General features: G+C 43.3%; 1 protein-coding gene across 5 annotated transcripts in view; it reads left to right on the top strand.

Annotated features, from left to right (window-relative positions):
- Window positions 1-22,799, top strand: part of SLC9A8 (solute carrier family 9 member A8) — a 69,086-nt gene that overhangs the window by 18,627 nt on the left and 27,660 nt on the right. For 4 of the 5 annotated variants that reach the window (XR_001396732.3, XR_001396733.3, XM_014832725.3 and 1 more), the window contains 5 exons: window positions 3,049-3,107; window positions 7,816-7,899; window positions 11,788-11,889; window positions 12,973-13,007; window positions 18,208-18,351. Coding sequence is in view for 3 of the 5 variants with exons in the window: in XM_014832725.3 (XP_014688211.1) it covers window positions 3,049-3,107; window positions 7,816-7,899; window positions 11,788-11,889; window positions 12,973-13,007; window positions 18,208-18,351 (424 nt within the window). In the remaining 2 variants the exon portion in view is untranslated. The remainder of the gene's footprint in view (window positions 1-3,048; window positions 3,108-7,815; window positions 7,900-11,787; window positions 11,890-12,972; window positions 13,008-18,207; window positions 18,352-22,799) is intronic. The other variant, XM_070486112.1, reaches the window with a different exon arrangement.

Genomic DNA, 22,799 nt, shown 5'->3' on the forward strand with positions numbered 1-22,799 from the left:
ATAATAATAATAGTAGAAGTAGTAGTAATCATCTCACGTATTTTTCAAAGCTTTCTAGTAACTCAAATCATAACATGGACAAACTTAGGCAATAGAATAATTACTGATTTTCAAACGTTACTGCTTTGTATGTAATTACAAAAGCGTTAATCTTGGTAAAGTTTGGTGTACATTTACAAGGGAAACAGAAAGTTGAGGTTTTAGTAGAGCAGAAAAACACTAGCTTTAAAAGTGAAATCTGAAACCATGAAGAGAGGCTCACCTTCCCTAGTGATCAGGAATGGTTACTGAATGCAGACTGCCCATGCAAAGTGGAACCTTAACAGTGCCATTTCTTGCCCATGACATTGGCGGAAATGTTGAGGTCTGGTGACTCGCCAGGGTTGGTGAGGCTGTGGGGACGCCCCGGTGCGGCGCGGGTGTGAATTGGCACAGCCGGTTTGGAGGACAGTTTGGCAACGTTTTCAGAGATAAAAATGCTCATGCCATTCACTGTCCCTTGATCTGCCCTAGGGACACACTCTTTCACAAAGAGGCACGTACAGGCGTGTTCATTGCAGCACTGCTGTTAGCAGCCACCAGTTGGAGACAGCCATCACTGGGGGAATGGTTAAAAAAACTGTGACTTTTAAAAAGTTTTAAATGTAATTCACATACCATAGACTTCACAGTTTTAAAGTGTACAATTTAGTGTGTTTTAGTGTATTCACAGGGTTGTGCAGCCATCACCACCAATTCTAGAACATTTTCATCACCCCAAAAAGAAGCCTCATCCCCTTAACTATCACCCCCAAACCCCTCCTCTCCAGCTCCAGGCAACCATTTCTGTCTCTATAGATTTGCCTTTTCTGGATCTTTCCTACAAATGGGTCATAAAATATGTGTCTTTTGTGTCTGGCTTCTTTCACTTAGTATGTTTTCAAGATTCATCCACATTGCAGCATGTGTCAGTGCTTCAGTCCTTTTTATTGCTGGGTAATAGTCCATCGTGTGGATAGACCACATTCTGTTTATCCATTTCTCAGTTGATGGGCATTTGGGTTGTTTCTGCCTTTGGGCTATCAAGAATGATGCTGTTAGTGAACATCAGTGGCTAAGGTTCTGTATGAACATACGTTTTCAGTTCTCTCGGGTGGAATTGCTGGGTCACGTGGTAACTCTATTTTATTTTTTGAGGAATTGCCAAACTGTTTTCCCACAGCGACTACACTGTTTTACATTCCTACTAGCAATGTATGAGGATTCCAGTTTCTCTATATCCTTGCCAACACTTGGTTTCCATGTTTTATTATTATAGCCATTCTAGTGGGTGTGAAGAGGTATCTCATTGTGGTTTTGATTTGCATTTCTGTAATGACTAATGATGTTGAGCATCTTTTCATGTGCTTGTTGGCCATTTGTATATCCTCTTTGGAGAAATATCTATTCAGGCTGTGGCATTTTTATGCCATGCTGTAGAACTATTTAAAGGATCGAGGCAGCTCTATGTGTGATAATCCCTGACTCGATCTCCAAGACATAACAGTGAGCAAAATAGCAAGTAGTAGAATGACACATTACAGTTCCATAAATTTTGTATAGATACACACAGGTGTGTGCTGTGTGTATCTACACACCCCCACACCCAGTACTGTATGGTTACATATAAATATGTGAGAGGATAGAGAAGGGTGTGATAGAATTTTCCCCAAACTTTTCAAGAAGGCTGGTTACCTTGGGGCGGGGAGAGAGAGTGAGGATGGGAATGGGAGTGGCATCTCACCAAAAGGGACTGTTGTCTTATTTATAACATTTTACAAAGTATTCATGAACAATTTGGTTAATAAAAAGTTGCGTAAAAACTCCTTAAACTGTATACACAATTTGAAGGGAGAAGGAAAGAGAAGCCTTTGGGAACTGGAGCTGGAGAGGGGTCAGAGTCAGTGCTTTCGTGCCGCCTGGCGAGTGGGTATGCAGCTTCTGTTCTGAAAACCTGGTCATTGACTCCCCTCGTGGCTCAGCTCTATTTTCTCTTGTTCTCTTTTTCAAAGTAATTTTACTGTTGTTTAATAGTATATGATAATTCAAATAGTATAGAGGTTTATAAAATTAGAATTAACTTGTCTCCTCTCTTTGCCTCAACCCTCCTCCCACAACAATTAGCTTTAGTGCAGCTGCTTTTCCTAATACTGAAGTTCTGTGTTCCAGTATAATCTCCTCACTCCCACCCCAAGGTGTGTTTCCTCCGCTTCCTGTTGTTGATGGGGAAAGCGCCTTCCTCTGTAGGGAGAGGGGAGTCTCTGCGTTGAAGTGCCTGCGACAGTGGTCTTCAGGCTGGCTTTGTATCGCCCCTGCCAGAGGTCCTGACTTAGCGGGGGCTGCAGTTCTGCTCAGGTGTCAAGCTCCCGTGGTGATTCTGAAGAGCCAGCAGGGTTAAGAATCATTTCCCTAGAAAGTAAGAGAGCAGTCATAAATTGTACCCGTGATGCTGCTTCGAGAATTATTTTTGGTGGGCACTTTGAGAGAGTAATGAACCTGTCAGCTTTGTGGAAACATGCCTGAACTTAGATGGTCTGTTATGTTCCAGGAATTTCACACAATTTTTACTTTAGGTTATTTTCGGCATTGGGGTTTTATCTCTAACTAAATACATAGAGCTGCCATCGAGGCTGAGAAAGTGATCTTGGACTGTGTTTTGAAAATGGTAGGAATAAGCGGTACAGGGCAATCTTAGCTTGTAAGCTTTCTTACAAAATGGGGGGACATAGCTCAAATGACAGGCATTAGTCCTCTGTGCCAAGCAGACTGTCCTTTGGTCTTGCTTTCTGAAGCTTCTCCCCTCTGGATTTTTGTAGACTTCATTACAGTATGTTTGCCTGCGATGCAGGTGAGAAGTTCCTGTGACTCATCAAACTTCACACTTTTTCTTGTGTTTTCAGACAAAAAACTTGCAGAAATCCATAAAAGCCATTTAGAGACATAATAATATTCAATTTCTCTAGAATAATAAACCTGAGTGATCTTTCTCATGTCTTAAACTTATGTTAAGCTTTACATTTTCTCTTCTAGGTATTCTCATGGGAGCCGTTATAAAAATTATAGAGTTTAAAAAACTGGCAAATTGGAAGGTAGGTTTGCCAACTGTTCATTTTTTAACATAATTACAATTTTTATCGGTTGTTCTTAATTTTAGTAACACTGATAGTTATGGTGGCTTTCTTATCATTACTGTCAGTGAAGTTTATGTTGTCCCATTAATTTTTTAATATTCTATTAGATTGGTGTTGATATCTTTACATCTAAGTTTTTTGAAAAAGCATAAATCTCATACTGTTTCAAGTTAACATGGGAGCTCTCAGTGTCATGTTTTGCTATTTATTTGCATCTTTATAATCTTAGCTAATCTGCTGCATAGGGAGGAAAGGCTCTAATTAGCATTAAACATTAAACAATGTTTATTGCTCCCAATTCCGTTCTGACAGCTGAGGATAATAAAATGTGTTTGTCCAGTGCTGTGGAGCTTACAGAATGCTGTGTAAATGGTGTCACATGTTGTCCTTATGACAGCTGTGCAATGTAGACTGGGTCTCATCGTCACCTCACTTTGACGGATGAAGAAAGTGAGGCTCAGAGAAGTTGGGACATGTCCAACGCCACAGAACTAGAAAATGGCTGAGCTGAGTCATGTGTCCAGACCCTCTGGCCTGACGTATTCTGTATTTTCTCTGCCGTGCCCTGCTGTCCTCAGTTTGTGGATGTCCATACCCTTGTGTTTACACAATGGTCCTTAGAGCCTGAGCGTCTTCTTGTGGTATGAGGACTAATGTGACATTTGTAAACTTGAGCATCCGTATTGAGCAGAGAGATTGTGTGTACAAAATTGACTTTGTGGAGGGAAATAAGGTCCATTTCAAAGTATTAAAGAATTGTATGATTAAAATTTTTCGTATTTGAGCCTCTCCTACTTTGCTGCAGCTCCTCGGTGCTAGGATTAATTTACCTGGTAAACTGTACAGTGTAAAATTTGCAAAAAAATCCATGTAGTTTGACCTAAATCACACTTTGAAACTGTTATAAATAATCTTCAGGAAATGTGGCATGTCTTAAATGAATTCTCAAGATGTCTGTTGAGCTCCTAATCTAGAACTCCCCTCGGCTGGGGCGGGGCATCCCCCTGCAGCACATTGTGAATGACGTCCCCACCTTCCTGCAGCTTGTTAAATTCAGCTCCCGTCCAGTGGCTCATCCTGGGTCGGGGGCTGCAGACTGGAACCCTCGCTCTACTCCCGGATATAGCCTGATGTGTAGATATCACCCGCTAACACATTTTGTTTGATTTGATTTAAAATCAATTGATCAAAATTGGAATTGATTCAAAAACAATAAAAAATATTTAGTTTGATTTAAAATTTTTATTAATCTATATAAAATTCTGGAAATTTCACATAAAAACCTGAACTTCTACCTTCTCTTGAAAAAACAGAAGCTCTCTTAACAGCAGGCCCACATTCTGCCTGGCAGAGATGGGAGGCACTGAGCCGCAGCCGCTCCCCTGGCGACGCTGGTGACCCCTGCTCTCAGTAGAGGAGGGGAGCTTATCTTTCACTTTAGTTTTATATGCTTCAGTGTTACTGAATTTATTTTTCAACAGATGTTACTTTTCAAGTTAAAATATAGTAATATATTTAATAGTATAGACAAGCGACTCAAAGTTGGGTGATGAATGTAATTAAGTGCTTAAAGAGCCGTCCAGGCAACCAGTGCTTGACGCTGAAAGGGCGAGGTTTCTAGGCTGGGGTAGTCGGGGCAGGCTTCCTGGAGGAACAGGTGTTTGTGGGAAGCAGGACACCTGTATGGAAACTGGGTGCTGCAGGGAGCAGGGGGATAGGAAAAACAGTGAAGGAGCCTGGTGTTTTCTTTCCGTGAGTTCTGTGTTCAAACTGTCTCCCCAGGCCTGCCTTCTACCTGCCTTCATATGCTTAGCATATTTCTTTAAATAAACTTGCTTTTTTGTTTATGTACATTTTTTATAGCCATTTTTTAAAAGTCTTTTGTGCTACAAATAGATAACATAAAATTTATCATTTTAGCCACTTTTAAGCGTACAGTTCAGTGGCGTTAAATACATTCAGTGTTGTCTAATCATTAGCACTGTCTCTTTCCAGAAGTTTTTCATCATCCCTAACAGAAACTTCCCGTTAAACAAACCTCCCCATCCTCCCCTCCTCACTTTCCAGTCTACTTTCTATCTTTTTTAGTATTTTCTATCTTTTTTCAGTAGCCCCTCTTCTACTTTCTGTCTCTATGACTTTACCTGTTCTAAGCACTTCATATAAGTGAACTCATACAATATTTGTCCTTTTGTGTCTGGCTTATTTTACTTAGTGTGGTGTTTTCAAGGTTCATCCTCATTGTAGCATGTGTCAGAATTTCCTTCCTTTCCATGGCTGAAGAATACTCCATTGTAGGTATATACTACACTTTGTTTATCCACTCCTCTGTTGATGGACCCTTGGGTTGTTTCCACCTTTTGGCTATTGTGAATAATGCTGCTGTGAACATTGGTATACCGTATACATTTATTTTAAAGGAAACGTCGTAATACTGTTTCAGGTGGGAAACCAATATTGTTTTTTGGGGTTTTTTTTGAGGAAGATTAGCCCTGAGCTAACTGCTGCCAATCCTCCTTTTTTTTTGCTGAGGAAGACTGGCCCTGAGCTAACATCCCTGCCCATCTTCCTCTACTTTATATGTGGGATGCCTGCCACAGCATGGCTTTTGCCAAGCAGTGCCATGTCCGTACCCAGGATCCAAACCAGCGAACCCCAGGCCACTGAGAAGCGGAACATGCGAACTTAACTGCTGCACCATTGGGCCGGCCCCTCAATATTGTTTCTATAAATAAATATGATAAAAACAAAGTGGTACAGATGCCTGCTGAAACCTCTCGGGTCAGGCCTGTTCTGTCAGAAAGGGAGGTCAGCACAGTGGAGAGACGCTTTACACATGTGGCACCAGACTGAGGTGTCTTTGACTTAATTGGGATTGAAAAAGAGTCAGAAGGGGCTGACTCTCCCAGTCTGTGGGTCAGCAGTATTTGACACACCCTGCTCAAGTAGCACCTAGAATGGTACTTGAGAGATGTTGCTGAACGGAACCTGGGACCTTTCTGTAACACTAGTCACAGTAAGGTAATGTATGCATTTCCTGTGGCTTCTGTAACAAATGACCATGAACTGGGTGGCTGAAAACAACAGAGATCGATTCTGTCATCATTCTAGAGGCCAGAAATCTGAAATCAAGGTGTTGGCTGGGCATGCTCCCTCCAGGGAGCGAATCCAGGCTGTCAGGGAGAATCCTCATTGCTTCTTCCAGCTTGGGTGGTCCCAGGCGTCCCGTGGCTGTGGCAGCATCACTGCTATCTCTGCCTCAGTCTGTCTTCACATGGACTTCTTCTCTGTGTCTCTGTGTCCTTTTCTGTCTCTTAAAAGGACACTCTCATTGAGTTTAGTGCCCGCCCTAATCCAGTATATGATCTCATCTGGTTTCTTCCCTTAATTACATCTGCGAAGACCCTGTTTACAAATAAGGTCACATTTTGAGGTTCTAGGTGGACCTGAATTGGAGCTTTAGGACATTGCAACCTACTGCAGGTGGGTTCTTCTTTCTCCCAGAGGAGTTTAGTCTCTGAAACTCCAAAAGGATGTACAGTGCCCCCACTGCACAGATCCTGAGAATAGATGGCCCCACGAAACGCGGAGATCGGCCCTTTTCTTTTCACATGGTCCCAGTCTGAGTCATGAGTTTGTTGTACAGATAGTTATTTTAAGACTTCATAAGGCATTTTCAGACCGCATCATTTGCTTCTATTTTGAGCCTTTTTTGAATGTTGTTATTTTGGTCTGTATGGTAACAGCTGTACATTTGTAAGAATACATTTAGTCATTTCTTTGAACAGGGATTTTGACAAAAAATCAAACTGTCAAGATTGTGGCCTAGAAATTTTCATGTGGAACAGGGCCTCATTTTGTGGTATTTAGTAGACTGTGTATTACATGTAGTCATTTTGGGTTTGACGACCAATATGTGTTTTCCTTAAATCCACCAATAATTAGATATATTAATATAGAAAATTAAATTCTTATTTCAGCTCCCCAAAGATGGCCATATTCTGGAAATACCTTTCATAATGGTACTTAATATTTGAAAGTACCAGAAGCGTGGCAGGGGGCTCACTTTGTTTATAGCCATGTCCCAAGTCGCATGGACAGTGAGGTGGGGACTGTTTCATTACAGTCAGATTTGGGAAAATGGCAAGTTGTCTGTGACAGGCAGGGAAGAGGCAGGGCCATGTGCAACATGTGTGGGTTTGCCCTTCCTGTCAGTGGGTTGTTTGAGGGCTCCCCGTTATCTCCTTCCCAGAGGACTCCAATTCAAGGACTTGTTTTTGAAAGTGTTTTATTTGAAGTGAAATGTTTTCTATATTAATGTTAATTTTCTTTCCTTAGTAAAGAATAAAAGCGTACTACTGTCTGTCTGGAAGCAGTTCATTCTATTTCTTTTGCTGATCACCCTCTAAAATCACTTGTCCCGCATTTTTAAATACAGGGGGATTTTTTTGGTTTGTTTTTCTTTTTAAATACAGGGGGATTTTTTGGTTTGTTTTTCTTTTTCGGTCTCTCCTCCTGCTTGGTTTAATTATCAGGTCATCATTTAAACGTATGTTTCCACTGGGCCAGGCCCTGAGAGAATTATTACTTTGGCTCTCGAATGATGGATTTATTTCTTAATTACACAAATTCCATGTCTCTGAAAATACCCCCTTTACATTTACAGGAAGAAGAAATGTTTCGTCCAAATATGTTTTTCCTCCTGTTGCTTCCGCCTATTATATTTGAGTCAGGATATTCATTACACAAGGTGAGACTCAGACACACATTAGTGTTCTTGGTCTGGATGGCTTCCCATGTTTGTAAGGCGTGTTCCTTCAAAGCGGGGCTGTTAATTTGGCAGCGGAGGCTCTCTGTGAACATCTTGGGGGGTGTGGTAGAAGCTGCCCTGTGCTGCCTGACTGGTGGAGGGGAGCAAATGTGGTTTCAAGCAGTGCGGCTTATTAAGCTCGTGTTTTTCGTAGAGGAGTACTTTGCTTAGGAAGTTGGCCAAAGTGATGTTAAGTGGTGCACGGACAACACTTTGACTCCTCTTACTGAACACAGACTGACACATGTTAAGAAGACAGACTATGTCCTGGGGCAACGGGGACATGTGCCCCAGACGTATGAATTCTCTCGGCTCACCACATGGGGCCTTTCTCTCTTCTTAGGCCCGTCCGTCCTTCAGTGTCTCCCCTCTCAGTGCCCTTCCCTCGGCCTCAGCTCCCAGCTGATGTTCCCCTGATCCCCAAGCCTCAATCTCTTCCCTCCCTCTCCCTGGCCCAGCTTCTCCTTCCCAGTCTGGGGTCCTATCCTTTCCTCTAGTCTTCCAGCTCCTTCTGGCCCATTCTTGGCCCCCTAGCTCGGCCTTGGAGAGCAGCGTCTCTGGCGCCTGCCGAGTTCCCTTCTTTGCCCTGGCATTCCTGGTCTCTGTCCTCCCACCTCCACTGGGACTCTGTCTGCTTGGGCAGGAGCTTCTCACTTTTAAGCCAGTTTGTGTGCGTGCATGGGTTTTTTCCTTGTCTATGAGTTTTCTTTAAATATAAATACATTTGTTTTAAAATAAAAAGGTGACTCAACTTAAAATACAAGTAATACAACGGTATTTAATACTGTTGTGTTAATAGTAATTTAATAATACATTATTTTGTGAATGTGATAAAAATGTTGAAGGTTGGAAGGAGTAAGATTAGGCCTGCCCTTGGAGAGAGGAAAGGGCGTGAACTTTGGAGCCCGAGAGCCCTGGGTCTAATCATGCGCTGCCCCCTGTGGGTTCCTTTTGAGTAGGTAGAAATTAAAAACAAAAGGCAAAACCCCAAAAACCCTACCTCCCAGCTTGTTTTGACGTTTACACTAGATGAAAGAATGTATGCAAAGTACTGCCCACCACATTAAATAAATGGTAGCACTTCTTGTTATTAATATTATTGTATTATTATTAATAGCAACTTATTAAACTTGAGAATTAAATTTGTCAAGAGAATTTTCATAAAAAACATACATATTAAATTTTTAATTTTCCACCTGGGTACTAAAGCAAAAATATCCTAAGATGTTCAGTCTAGATTTTTTAAAAAGTTATTATTTTATTGTACTATCCCCAAAAAAAGGTGAAAAGGAAGTGTAATGTAAAAAAAACTTCCCAAATCTTATAAACCATTACTGACATCAGATAGTTGTTAAAAAGAAAACAAGCCAGAAGGAATGGAAAGTCAATGTCTTTTACTCCTTCATTTTGTAAGCAAATCTTAAAAGAGCTTTGAGCAGATTATGAACATATTTCAAAACAAAGCTAAGGGTATTGATTTGATTTGGACTTTAAAACATGACACTTTGATTATTATATTAAAGCATGTAAAGTTTTTATTTTCTAATTTTTTGGAGGGAGGGGAAATAAACTTGTTCAAAATTTGAGGAAAATAATAATTTCTTAGAAATACATTTCTTTAAAGATGGCCTTCCAGCAGAAAATGTGACAATTTATGTGAAAGGGACCAATAAGAGGTGGAAATTTGAATTCAGAGACTTCTGTCCACTTCCTACCCTCCCCCAAAGAAGACAGGCGGTCGACTTTGAATGTTTTATTTTAATAGTGATGTGCTGCATAAGAATGTTGTGGTCAACAATGGACCATATATACAACAGTGGTCCCATAAGATCAGTACCATGTAGCCTACCTGTGTAGTAGGCTGCACCATCTAGGTTTTGTAAGTGATGTTTGCACAATGACAAAATCACCTAAGAACACATTTTTCAAAATATATCCCCATTGTTAAGTGATGCATGACTATGTTGTTGTATTTGCTGATGTAAATTTGGAGTTGGGATAAAAATTTCAATAAGATTATCATCAGTTGATATACATTAGGTGGGCATCTATTTTCCTTAAATTGTTAATGTCGTATAGAGAATAGAACATTAATTATGTCAGAAAAACAGGTAAATTTGCTTTATGTGCAAAAGGAAGTTCTTGTAGTGTGGTAACTTGAATTTGGGTAAATTTTCAATATCCAGATTAATATTAACCAACTACATAGATTAGATCAGAATTAGATTCTTATAAACAGACGAAGGCTTAATCTGTTTTTAAATAACAAAATAAAGTAGCTCTCTGCAAAGAGAAACTCATAGATGAAAGCCTCTTATTTAGAAAAAACAATTCAGTGTATTTGCCTTGAGTTATTTTAAAGTTCTTTGTGTGCTAAAGATTAATATGCCAAACAAAGTAATTGACTGTCAGATTTGGGGCAGCCAAATCAAAATTGCAACAAATGAAACAGAGAAGCTTCCTGAAGGAGATAGGCTTAGTGGAGCTGTCACTGCTGAGCTGAGGACGCTCTTTTGAAGTGAGCTTTAAAGTATCAGTTCCTGTTGTCTCTGGCTTGACAATTTCTGAGCAAAAAGATGAGATTCCTTGTCCACACCCACAATCAGGCATCATTAAGGTTGCTGGGTGTTGTTTCTAAGTGGAGTCCACAGGAGCCTAATAAATAACATAATTTTCTTAATTTTATGGAAATTCAAAAGATAATACCATGCTACTTGGACTCAAATATTTTCCTTTAAATGCTGTGAAGTATGGATGAAAATATATTTTATCTGTCATTTGATGATGATACTGATAGAGTGAAATAAAATTGTTTAAAAGACCTGGATAGCAAGAGGGAGTTTCTGATAGTATTACCTATTATCTTGACATTCTTTGTAATGATATGCCTTTTCTTAATTAAAGGAAAAATGATATTGTGTAAACTTTGGCCTTTGATCAGACATGAAGCAGAGTTAATTTCTTCAGTACCTATTCATTAGGCATCTTCCGGCCGACAGGCATTGTCAGTGACTGTTGTACAAAAACAGATGTGGCCATTTCCCTGTTGAGCCTGCAGCCTAGGGGGAAAGACAGACGTCAGTCAGATAGTTACCTAAATAAATGTAAAACTTCAGCCATGTCAAGTGCTACCAGGAGAGGGTCGTTGTGCTTTGAGAGCATAAAGTAGGATCTGACCTGGCTCAGGGATCACAGAAGGCGTCCCTCAGGAAAAGTCAAAATGTCCTGAGATCTTAGGGTGATTAGAGTTCACCAGGCAAAGAGGAGGGAAGAGTGGTCCAAGCCCAGGAGCACAAAGTGTGCACAGAACAAAAAGCCATCTGTGTGACTGGACCAGAGGACATGGCGAGTTAGAGGCCGTCACAGGCTAAACCATCCAGGTTCTGGTTGGGTTTTAGCTGCATTTCGAGTGCAGGTGGGGGTCAGAGTGAAGGCAGCACAGTCAGATTTGTCTTTTGCAAAGATCATTCTGGAAGCCCTTGGAGAGTGGGGGGCAAGGGGTCAGGAATGGTTGAGACTGGTTAGAAGCTATTGCAGTGGTACAGGGGAGAGATGATGGCAGCTTGGACAAGGGCAGTGGAGAGGGGGATGGAGAGAAGCCGGGAGATGTGAGTGACGTGGCGGGGGGTGAAAGCCAGAGGACGTGGGTCTGCCGTCAGATGTGGAGGTGAGGGAAGACTCCCAGGCTTCCAGCTTGCCAAATGGGGTGGGTGACGGTCCTCTTTGCATAAAATCAAGCGTGTGAGGAGGGCAGGTGTCGGGGTCTGCGCCTCCACTGCCTGAACCAGCCTTTCTAATCATTTCTCTCATTTCTGTTCTTTCAAACAGGGTAACTTCTTTCAAAATATTGGTTCCATCACCCTATTTGCTGTTTTTGGTACAGCAATTTCTGCTTTTGTAGTAGGTGGAGGAATTTATTTTCTGGGTCAGGTAAGAAAAACATCTTTGAAAAACTTTGAAAATCTTACATTCTTAGAGCTAGTGCAGGGAGGTGGGGTGGGGACTCCTCATGGGGCCTGGGTTTTACGCTCAAGATAGAAGCTCTGCGGGAAGGAAATCCAGATACGAGGCACGGTAAAGGCATGCTGACGTTGTTTCTAAGTGTCTCAAAGAGCTTTGTGGTGTCTGGAACTGAGTGAATCTTTTTCATAATCCCCGAAAGCATTTCATCTTATTTGCAAACCAATATTGTCTTAAGTTGGAATACCTAAAAGTAAAGCGGTAAAGCTCTTCAACTTGTAACAGTATCAGTTGTGTTGTCAGATAGACTGAATCAGAGTTAAATGCTGCTTTTTTAATAAAAATTTGCATTTTAAAAATCAGAAATAATCCTGAATGTGTTCACTCAATTCTAAGCCGTCCACCTGTAGAGTCATATACTCTGAATTTTCTACCATTGCTAAACTAATTTCCAGTGTGATCAATTGGGTGTTTTATAGTTTGAGTTCACATTAGAGTTTATTTAAGCCAAACCTACCTAGGAAGGTAATACCTGTAGTTGTGCGTTATGCACGTCTATGCATGTGGCAGTTCTTTTCCTTTAGTGTTAGCTGCAGAAGGTTTTCCTGCCCCGATTCTGTAAACTAAGACTGAGTTTCAGGCAGATTCCTCCTTTGTACGTCAGAAGTGTTTTCTTCTTCGGATATCTGTAGAGCAAAGCCCATTCCATCTGATGTCACCTTTAGCTGCCTCAGGAGCACCAGAATAAATCTGCCTGTCATGCACCCTTCCTTGCTTAGCTTCTAGTGTCAAATGGGAAAACTTTAGAGAAGGAAACTGTAGTTAATTTGGCTTGAAAAATGGTGGCATTCTTTTCCATACTTTTGTTGTATGATGATCAAGTGCACGCTTAAACTAAAATTTAGGAGTTTCCCCTATTTTTCGAGTGGTTTGGGGATTGAAGATTAATGTCCTTGTTTGTTTGTAATAAAGCAGTAATGGACATTTTAATCTTCTTGGCTGTTCTCCAGGGGGTTTTTTTGTGTCTGTGTGTTTGTGTGTTTTATTTTACAGGCTGATGTAATCTCTAAACTCAACATGACAGACAGGTAAAGCTTTCCTACCATAACACCCGTGTGACCGCTTTTCTCGGGGAACTTCTCTCCTCATTGATTCCTGGGCGTGATTCTTCTCTGTTCTGTCTCTCTTTTTGTTTTGCTGATGATTTCTGTTGTAGAATCTGTTCTGAATTAATTTGTGCCTCTAAAGTGAATGAAAATTATGTTAAGGAATTTTGAAGATCTCTAATCAGAGCACTGCCAATTGAAAGGACTGGTTTAGTTAAGCTTTAGAGGGAATAACTCTGGTCACTTAACTAGCCCCGCCTACACCACAGGCGGCACCAGTGTCCTTTTATTATTGAGTTGTCTCCAGCTAATTTCTGAGTCTTTTCAGTGGCCATAATGACGAGTTAATTTCTCGCTAGATTAGGGACGGAGGGAGGAGTGAGGTATGAATCTTTCCTCTAAGCTTCCCATCAAGCCTGAGGTGGGGCTGGCTGGGTGGAGGAAGCAGGCAGGGCCAAGGGCTCTATCGTGGATGTTCTCCATCTGAAGCTACTCCAGTGAGTCCTCAGAGCTGCCATCTAGGAGCCAGTCCAGGAGTTTCCATAATCGGCTTAGCGAGAATAACCTAGGCAGCTGTCTCTGGGAAGGTACCAGATCTAGAGCTGAAAAAGTGCACAGGCAGACGTGGCCTGGTTTCCCTCTGTGAGGAGTGCAGCAAGTGTGCCGTCTTGCTCTGTTTCTACATCACCATCAGTGCTTGCTTCTGTCCTGTGGCGTGGCTGGGGAGCTGGCCTCCCATTGGGCCAGCCAGAGCTTTCAGCCTTTAGCAGCAACTTGGTGACCAGAAACTTGGAGCCCTTTTCATGGGAAATGTGCCTCTGATAACCTCTGGACTGCTTTGAGGACAAACTCATTCCCCCCTTCCCTGAGGACATAAATTTCAGAGCTTTTGTTGCAAGATAGCCTTGATGTATAAACAAGTAGCAAAAGTCACATTCCTATTCCATGAGGAGCTGGAAATTAAGCAGAACTGATGCCCTGCGTTTTGTAGGTAGTCACATGCTGCATAGCATTTCAGTTAACGACGAACTGTGCACACGACAGTGGTCCCCTAAGGTTAGTACCGTATAGCCTAGGTGTGTAGTAGGCTATACCATCTAGGTTTGTGTAAGTGCACTATGATGTTGAAATCGCTTAATGACACGTTTCTCAGAATGTATCCCATCATTAAGCGGCACATGACTGTATTTTGCAAGTGAAAAAAAATGCCCAAAACACAGCCTTCATTGTAAAGGAATGTCAGCCTTCAAGCCTTCAGCCTATTTGGGGGCAGCTGGTTAGAGATACAGAAAATGCTTGATAAATTTCTTGTGAAATTGAATTGAACCTGTGGTTGGGATGTTCACAGGGAGAGGAGTCAAAGAATTTCCCCTTGGACGAGCAGACGAAGAACCGAGTAGAGTTTTCTCTCTCTACCTGCAGACATTTCCCTTCCTGTTAGAAAGTGCCTGTCCCACAGAAGGGGACCCACAGGTGGGGACTGCTCTGGAGAAAATTAGCCAGCAGTTGCAAACCCACACAACTGCAGGGCCTGGCAGAGCGCTTGACAAAGGGAAGCTGGCCAGATGTGTGTCCAGAGGTGGGGACAGTGGGGAGCCAGAGAGCACACCCTGTCTGAAGGGACAGCTACTTGTCAGCTCCACCTAGTAATTACCATTATGGGCCCAGAGTTACTAGGTGTTTAAGAAATTCTTTTCAAAAGAGGCCAAGTTTCTAGATTTTAATAGGGAATTTTCTAGTTTTCAGATAGTGACAATTTATTCAACTTTTCAAAACACCATGCAGATCAAACATGAGACACATAGGCCTCTGCGCTTATAGGAAACATAAAAATAACTTTGTTGCACAGGTTTTATTTTGGTGATATTTTTGCTGGAGAGAGATTTACTCATAGACACGCCCTGAATTATTTCACTGTCCCAGTCTATTTCCTTTTTGTTTTCTTGGTGTTGCTATCTTTTGAGATAATGGAATAAAGAAAAGACATTTTTAAGTTAAACTTCTAGTGTCTGGCCTTTTAAAGAATTGGGTCATGAAGGTGCAAAGTGGAGCAACTGATGGCATGGTGGAATGACCCCTTGGATTCAGAGCTCTCGATGATTCAGTCAGTGCATGTCTCAGACTTTTCATATTCACTGTCAGAAATACTCTGCCCCAACTTAGATTCCCAGCCAAAGCTAAATGTGTTACATGATTTATGCAAAGCATTTCCCTCCAACTTTTTATTGTGACAGTTTCAAACATACAGAAAAGGTGAGGCATTGTACAGTGGACGCCCCTGTGACCACCACCTCCGTTCTACAATTACCTTTTCACTGTATTTGCTTTAACACAGCTCTTTCCATCTCTCCCTCCCTCTATCTGTTCATCATCTTCTGGTTCCTGTTCTCTGATTTCCAGGTCAGGATGCCACGGGGACTTTGACAAAGAACATTAGGCAGACCTCTTTCAGTGCAACTGAAACCTAACACAAACTAGTTTTAGCAAGAAAGAAGTTTGTTAGTTCATCGAACTGAAGTGTCCCCGGGGTGGTGGCTTCTGGTATGACAGCCTCCAGGGGCCCACAATGGCAGGATTCTCTCCTCTCACTGTCGCAGCTCAGGTCTTCCCTGATTCGTTTCCTCCTCGGGCATGCTCACTTCGTGTGGCAGCACTGATGGCTCTTAGTCACCTCACCCTCGCTTCAGCCATCCCTGACAAAAGGGCCACCTCACTCCTGATGACCTGGTAAATGCCTGTTGATGGCCCTCATTGACCGAGCTTGGGTCCTCTGCTCACTTCTAGAGCCCCACGCAACCCCATGGATGGAGAGAGGGGGAGGTGCGGCTCCCCAAAGGAAAATTGGGGTGCCATTACCAAAACCAGGGGAGTGAGTGTGGAGCAGAGAGAACTGTGGCTGTCCATTCTGCTGCACTGGGCATGAGAATGGAGGGAGGGGCCAGCTGAGCCACACACAGTCAGCACACAACGCACCAAAGGCTCCCAGCTTCGCCTCCCTTGCCTCTCCCTCCCTTTCAGGACACACTTTTTAGGTGTTCTTCCTTCGAGGCCCCCTTGATGTTGCCATGGGTGATGAGAGTGGGAATCAAAGAAGAGGAGAGAGAAGAAGCTCTGTGTCTGGGTTGTAGCACAAGAGCCTCAAAGCCAGCTGCCCACAGGACAGGGCCTTCCAGGTCGACAGCCATTTAGTGCCGTTACCTTTCCTTCCCTCCCCCGTCCCTCCCTCCTGCCTGCCTCCCACAGATATCTCTGGGCCATCCCAGTCCAGATCCTGGGAATACACCCAAGGCTAAAACAGTGCCCACCCCCTTGGCACTCACAGTGAGGGCAAGAGGCAGGTAACGTCACAGCTCATAGGGCATGTGACAACCTCTATGAGGATAGGGAAAGTCTGGGAACTGGTCTAAGCTAAGACCATCCTTTGGGGTCTGATCCTCAGCTTGGGGTTTGGAGGCTGCCCCTGAGGTGAGCAGGCTCTCTGCATGAATTTACGTTAAGCAAACTCACAGGGAGCTGCCATGGAAACTAGTGTGCCAGATTACTGATTTACAGAGAGAACTGTTGACTGGCAAGGTAGCCAGGTATGTGCTCTGCCGGCACTCCTCTCCCTGAGCCTGGGGTCAAATGAGCATCGAGGGCTGCAGGTGATGACAGAGGGGACCAAGCATGCTCCCGTCGCCAGGCCAAGTGGCACCCTCTCCCCTCCCAGACTGCAGGCTTGATACGGGCCAGAAACAGAGGCGGATAGTCTCTGGCTTATGTCCCCACGCAGACCTGTCCCCTTGGGGCTCCATGTTTTGTCATGTGTTGTGGAAGAGGGCAGACCTAACCATTCTGCTGAAGTAGAAAGAAAGTGCCGGGCATAGCAGTCGGAAGGAATAGAAGGCTTGCAAGAATGCTGAGGGGGAAAGAAGACAAATGGGATGAGAGACAAATCACCCAGACTCCTTAGGTGGCCCACAGGCCCACAGGGTATGAGGCCCTGCCTCCCCACCAGCCTCTAATGTCTCCCATTTGCCCTCACCACACTACTGCCACACTAACCTTTTTGTTTCTCAGGCAACCAAGCTTGCTCCCACCTCAGAGGTAGCTTGCTGTTGCCACTGCCCCCGGATCTTGGCCTGGCCGCCTGCTTCTTGTCATGTAGGTCCTTGTTCAGGTGTGTCCTCTCTTCCTGACCACCCACTCTAAGTGGCCCCTACCCCGCCCACAAGGTTACTCTTTCTCTTGTCACCCTAATTTCCTGGGTAATGCTTGCCATTTTCAAAATTGGTCTTAGTCTCTGGATATTGCTATATCAAGTGTAGTTGTTAGGAGCACCGACTCTGAGCCAAATGGCCTGCGGTTGAATCCTGGCTCTGCTACTTGTTAGCTGTCTGACCTTGGACAAGTTACTTAACCTCATTGTCCCTCAGTTTTGCCTGTGTAATTGGGGCACTAGTAGTACCATCTCATATGGTTGCTGTGTGGATTGTTGGGTACTCTCTAAAGTGCTTCGTAGAGTGCCTGGGACATGGTAAGTGCCACATTAATGTTTGCTATTATTGTTTGCCGCAGTGCCTGAAACATGTTAGGCAATTACTACCTGTTTGTTGGAGGTAATGAGACCTCCATGGGTGTTGTCAGTGAGAGCCGTGGCGTAGGGAGGCAGCGCTGGCGCTGGTCTCTGCCACCCAAGCTGCCCATGCCTTGAACCACACTGGAGTTGCTTCTGGCTTTGGTACTTTCTTACACGTTGCAAATCTGGAATGGAGGCTGAGCTCAGTCACAGATAGTGGCTAGGGGCAAAGCAGAGGTCAGACCCAGGAGCTCATGGGCCATGTGGGGAAGGCCCCCGGGCCATCATGGTTCCAGCTGCTCTGACTAAAAACCTTGGGAAGTGTGTAATGTATTTAAGCAAAAGTCTTCCATCCATCATTGGTCAAAAGAAAGTCTCGGTACTTACAGTGGAAAACCGGGCCATTGCTAACAACTCCTTTTAGAGTGGGCCTTTCACTGCTCTACCCACAGAGTCAATTAGCAGATATTGTAAGTAGAAAAAGATACACCATCTTCTGTAGTTGCTTCAGCTACCGTGTGTCCTATTATGTTATATCAAATACAGTCCTTGGCTTTAATGTTTTCCTGTGTGGACCAAGCGATAAGCATTACAAAATACCCCTTCCTTTTGTCTTCTTTACAGTTTTGCATTTGGCTCCCTAATTTCTGCTGTTGATCCAGTAGCTACTATTGCTATTTTCAATGCACTTCATGTGGACCCAGTGCTCAACATGCTGGTTTTTGGAGAGAGTATTCTCAACGATGCAGTCTCCATTGTCCTGACCAAGTAAGTGTGCTTTCTTCAAGTGATGGAACTAAAGGTCCCTGTGACAAAGGGACAAATATTTCCATGCAGCTGCCTTTACGGTTGCTTGTCCTCTGGGTGATTGGGTCACCTGCTTCTCCATCTCTCCGTTTTGACAAGGCTTGACATGCCCCAAGAATATCATCAAGGCCCGGGGGTGATTAGGAGAGGAGAGTCCACCTTTTATGAGCTGCCTTTTCGCAGTGGTTTTGAGCCCAGCTTCTCATCAGTGTCACTGGGGATGCTAATGAAATGTAGTATTCCCAGGCCCACCCTCAGAGCTTCTGATTCATTTGGTCTGGGGTGAGTCCCAAGAACTTAGGTTTTTACTAAGTTCCCCAGAAGATGATGGAGCAGCCAGTCGAGGGATCAGTGTCGGGGCAGCATTGTTGCAGATGAAAGCACTAGACAGAGGTCCCGCTCTCCCACTCAGGAGCTGTTGCATGTCACCTTTGTTTTCACAGCTGTAAAATAAGGTAGTGATACTAACAGGCCTCCCACCTTGAGATGCCATTGTGTGAAAGCTACTTGGAAACTGCTCATCTTTTCCAAATGTTCATTGGTATTACTGCCTAGTTGAGAGGATCTGAAAAATTAAAGATGACTCATAAAATATCAAGAGGTCATTGGGAGGGGCCGGCCCCGTGGCCGAGTGGGTAAGTTCACGTGCTCCACTTCGGCAGCCCAGGCTTTCACTGGTTGGGATCCCGGGCGTGGGCCTAGTACCACTCATCGAGCCATGCTGAGGTGGCATCCCACATGGAACCAGAAGGACCTACAACTAGAATATACAGCTATGTACTGGGGGGCTTTGGAGAGAAGAAGGAAGAAAAAAGAAGATTGGCAACAGATGTTAGCTCAGGTGCCAGTCCTTAAAAAAACAGTCATTGGGAAAATGGAATGAATTTACGATAATCTCAAATGCATTTATCTGCTGCAGGCCTGTTCCCTCAAACTCTGCGTTTTGTGCTGTTCATTAGCTTATGTGGGCAGGAGACCCAAACAGTTTTGCCAAAAAACAGAGAAGGCATAGACAGTCAAAGCAGTTGGAGAAAAGATCCTGGATAGTGTATCCTAGATGAGCTAAGAGAATTTTAGGGGCCAATCTGTGTTCTGTTAGAGAACAGAATTTCCGCTATCTGAATACTGACTTGTTTCCTTTTTGTGGAGATCCTTGATAAGCATAACCACTCCATGGTAGGTAGCATTTTCTTAACAGACTTCATTCAGAATTCTTGTGTTGGCCTAAAACAACAGTTTATGGTGGAAAGAGCCCAGGGTTTGGAGTCAGGCAGACTTGGCTTCAAGTCCTGCTGATGCCACTCATAGCTGTGTGATCCTGTGCCAGCTCCTTCACGCCTCTGAGCCACAGGCTTCTCAGCAGTAAAGTGAGGGTGAGAATACATCTGCCTCGGTTGAAGAGTTACGTGTGATGCTGTGTGGAAAGCATCTGACATCAGTTAACACGACAGCCTTTCCTCTTCTGCTTCCACCCCTGGTTATTGTTACACTCTGTTTGCCATTTTTATCCTAATTTTACAGAAAGAATTTACCAAATGCTGCTTAATTGCAAGAGATGCTCAGCAGACAAACAAAACAAAACAAACTGTAAAATTTTTATTACTCAAAAAGTAATACGTATATTCTTCATATAAAATTTAGAAAACACAAGCAAAAAAGAAAAAAAAATTACATGGACTGGTACTACTCAGAGATAATTATGGTTAACAATTTGGTAGAAGTATACGTATATTTTATTTAGATGGGCTTGTATGCCATATACTGTATTGTGACTTTTCCATTGGACAGAGTTTGTAAACTAATCTTCTATAACGTCATTTTACTGGTTACAGAGTGTTCCTTTCTATGGATTTACTGTGACCTATTTAACCAGCTCCCTATTTTTGACTTTTTCATGTTTCTCTTGGCAAAAGTTTCTATAACTCTATTAGGAAATTATCAGACACCATGCTGTAAGACCTTTAAGAAATCTGATGGCAATATTTTTTCTTATTTGAGATCTACTCTGAAAGCTTCTTAGCTTTCTGGTTTTGACTTTTATCTCATGTCCTGGCTGCACGTATTGAACATTTGTGATAAAGAACTTTACTGAAATTGGAGATGACATCATGTGTTATTTTTCTACATTAGGATCTAAACTCAACTTCTTTGTCTCTAATTTATTTGTTTATTTTTTAATCTGTTAGAAGTAGGATCTTTTCTGAGCTTTTCCAGGTCTCTTTGCCACAAAAAGGCCAAAGATTATATAAGATTTTCTTTTTAAGATGAGAAGTGATGGCATCATTATAAGTAGCCAAAAGTTCTTCCTGGAAAAGTGCTTTTGAAGGCCAAAATCACCTATGATGACAGTTCCTCAAATTGGATCTGTGGACCACAGGCATCTGTAGTGTCCGGCCTCCGCCTCCGACAGGCTAGGGTGGCAGTCACTGACCTGAGCCACATCCAGCCTCACTGACTCTCTAGACGTGCTAAAGGCTGGTCGCCCGCCATCAGCATTTGGTGAGGGGCCTCTGTGTGCCAGATGCTACTCGGAGTCCAGTTGTACTTGAGCTCAGTCCAAGGTGGGAGAAAGATGCTCAGAGAGAAGTGAACACAGTGCCTTGGGTATGAAGGCAAAACAACCACTGTGAAGGGTTTGAGGAAGCTTTCTCAGACAAGGTGTCATTTTCAGAGAGAAGAGGGAGAGAGGGGGCATGGTAAGCCTGCCTTTTTTTTTTTTGGCGGTACAGGAGGGGGCTATTATCAGCTTTTTTTGGTTATAAGGTAGAATCATGTCTTGTTTTTAAGGGGTATACTTCATAAATGACCATTTTTTAATGTTTCCACTTTCATAAATGCCAGAAAGCTAAGTATCTTCTGTTTCTTCATTAACTTCGTTATTTTTATCTTTGATTTGTTACTATGACAGTTTATTCTCATAATTGCTGTAGAGGAACTCTTTTATTCTCTCCAGCTATAGCTTAAGCTCGTGAAATGGATCCTAAAGAAGCACTGTCATTTATTCTTTAAGGTATAAGAACCATGACTTGAAAAAATAAAACGTGGACAGTTACCAGACCTGAAAGAGTCTGAATTCTACTTTCATTTATCCCGAGTTCAGAAACCGTTGGCCTCACCCTGGGTCTGCTATTAATCTGTGGTGTGACCTCCCCCAGTTAGTCACTCTCTTTGGGCCTCAGCCTCCCCTGTGTAAAAAAAAAGCAGTGACACCAATGTTGTACCAGCTGTGGCAGTGGGGTGGGGGCAGGACACCATGCACGTGGCCCACAGATCCATTTGGGAACTGTAGGTGATCTTAGTCTTCAGACGCACTTTCCCAATAAGAACCTTGTTGGCTCCGGCGCTCCCCAAGGTGAGCTGTTAACCTGTGACCTGCTGGGAAGGAAAGGGCATGGGGGAGATTGCACATTCAGGTGAGTCTGGAAAACTTTTGCGTGAAAAGCGCTTTCTTTTTTGCAGGACATCTCAGAACCTTTATTATGTTGTATTGTGCTGTGAATGGCCATGAAAGGTTTCCTAAGGTTATTTGATCAAGCTATCCTTTTATCGGAGATTATCCTGCCTTAAAATCATACCAGTTTGTGAAACGCTGATTAAAAATGAAACTGAGGGGCCAGCCCAGTGGCACAGTGGTTAAGTTTGCATGCTCTGCTTCAGCAGCCGGGAGTTCAGCAGTTCAGATCTCAGGAGCAGACCTACCCACTATTTATCAAGCCATGCTATGGCAGGTGTCCCACATATAAAACAGATGTTAGCTCAGGGCCAATCTTCCTCAGCAAAAAGAGGAGGATTAGCAGCAGATGTTAGCTTAGGGGTAAATCTTCCTCAAAAAAAAAATAAATAAAGCTGAATATTACTCTTAAGTATTCTTTGTTTCGTTTACTGATTCAGCAAAAATTGATTGTGACCTTTGTGTGCTGGGCTTTGCCTCAGGCCCTGGACATATGGCAGTGAACAAGGTGGACACAGGCCTGGGCCTCATGGAAGGAGGCGTTAGTTTTCACGTGCTGTGGTGGAGAAAGCAGGCACAGGAGAGCCTGTAAATGAGCTGACCTGTGGAAGGGGTCAGGGCAGGTGTCCCTGAGGAAATAACACTGAGCTTGGGTTCTGAGGAACAAACCAGGGAGCTAGCTGGAGCCAGGGAAGAATGAAAGATGACCTACAGGGAGGTGCCAGGGACAATGAGGCCTGCTCTGAATGAGGAGGAGATGGGACAGAGAGGTATGGCGGGGAGGGGAGCCAGGTCTGCTAAGGAGACTGGGTTTCCTCCTTAAAAAGCAGCAGGGAGCTGTTGGGTTTTGAATAGGCCAGTAACCTGATCAGATGTGTATTTGAAAGGTCATTCAGGCCCCTGAGGAGAGAGTGGGTTGGTCCTTAGGAAGACAAGGACACAGCTATAGAGATCTGTG

This window comes from Equus asinus, chromosome 15, assembly GCF_041296235.1.
Source record: "Equus asinus isolate D_3611 breed Donkey chromosome 15, EquAss-T2T_v2, whole genome shotgun sequence".
NCBI classification, from domain to species: domain Eukaryota; kingdom Metazoa; phylum Chordata; class Mammalia; order Perissodactyla; family Equidae; genus Equus; species Equus asinus.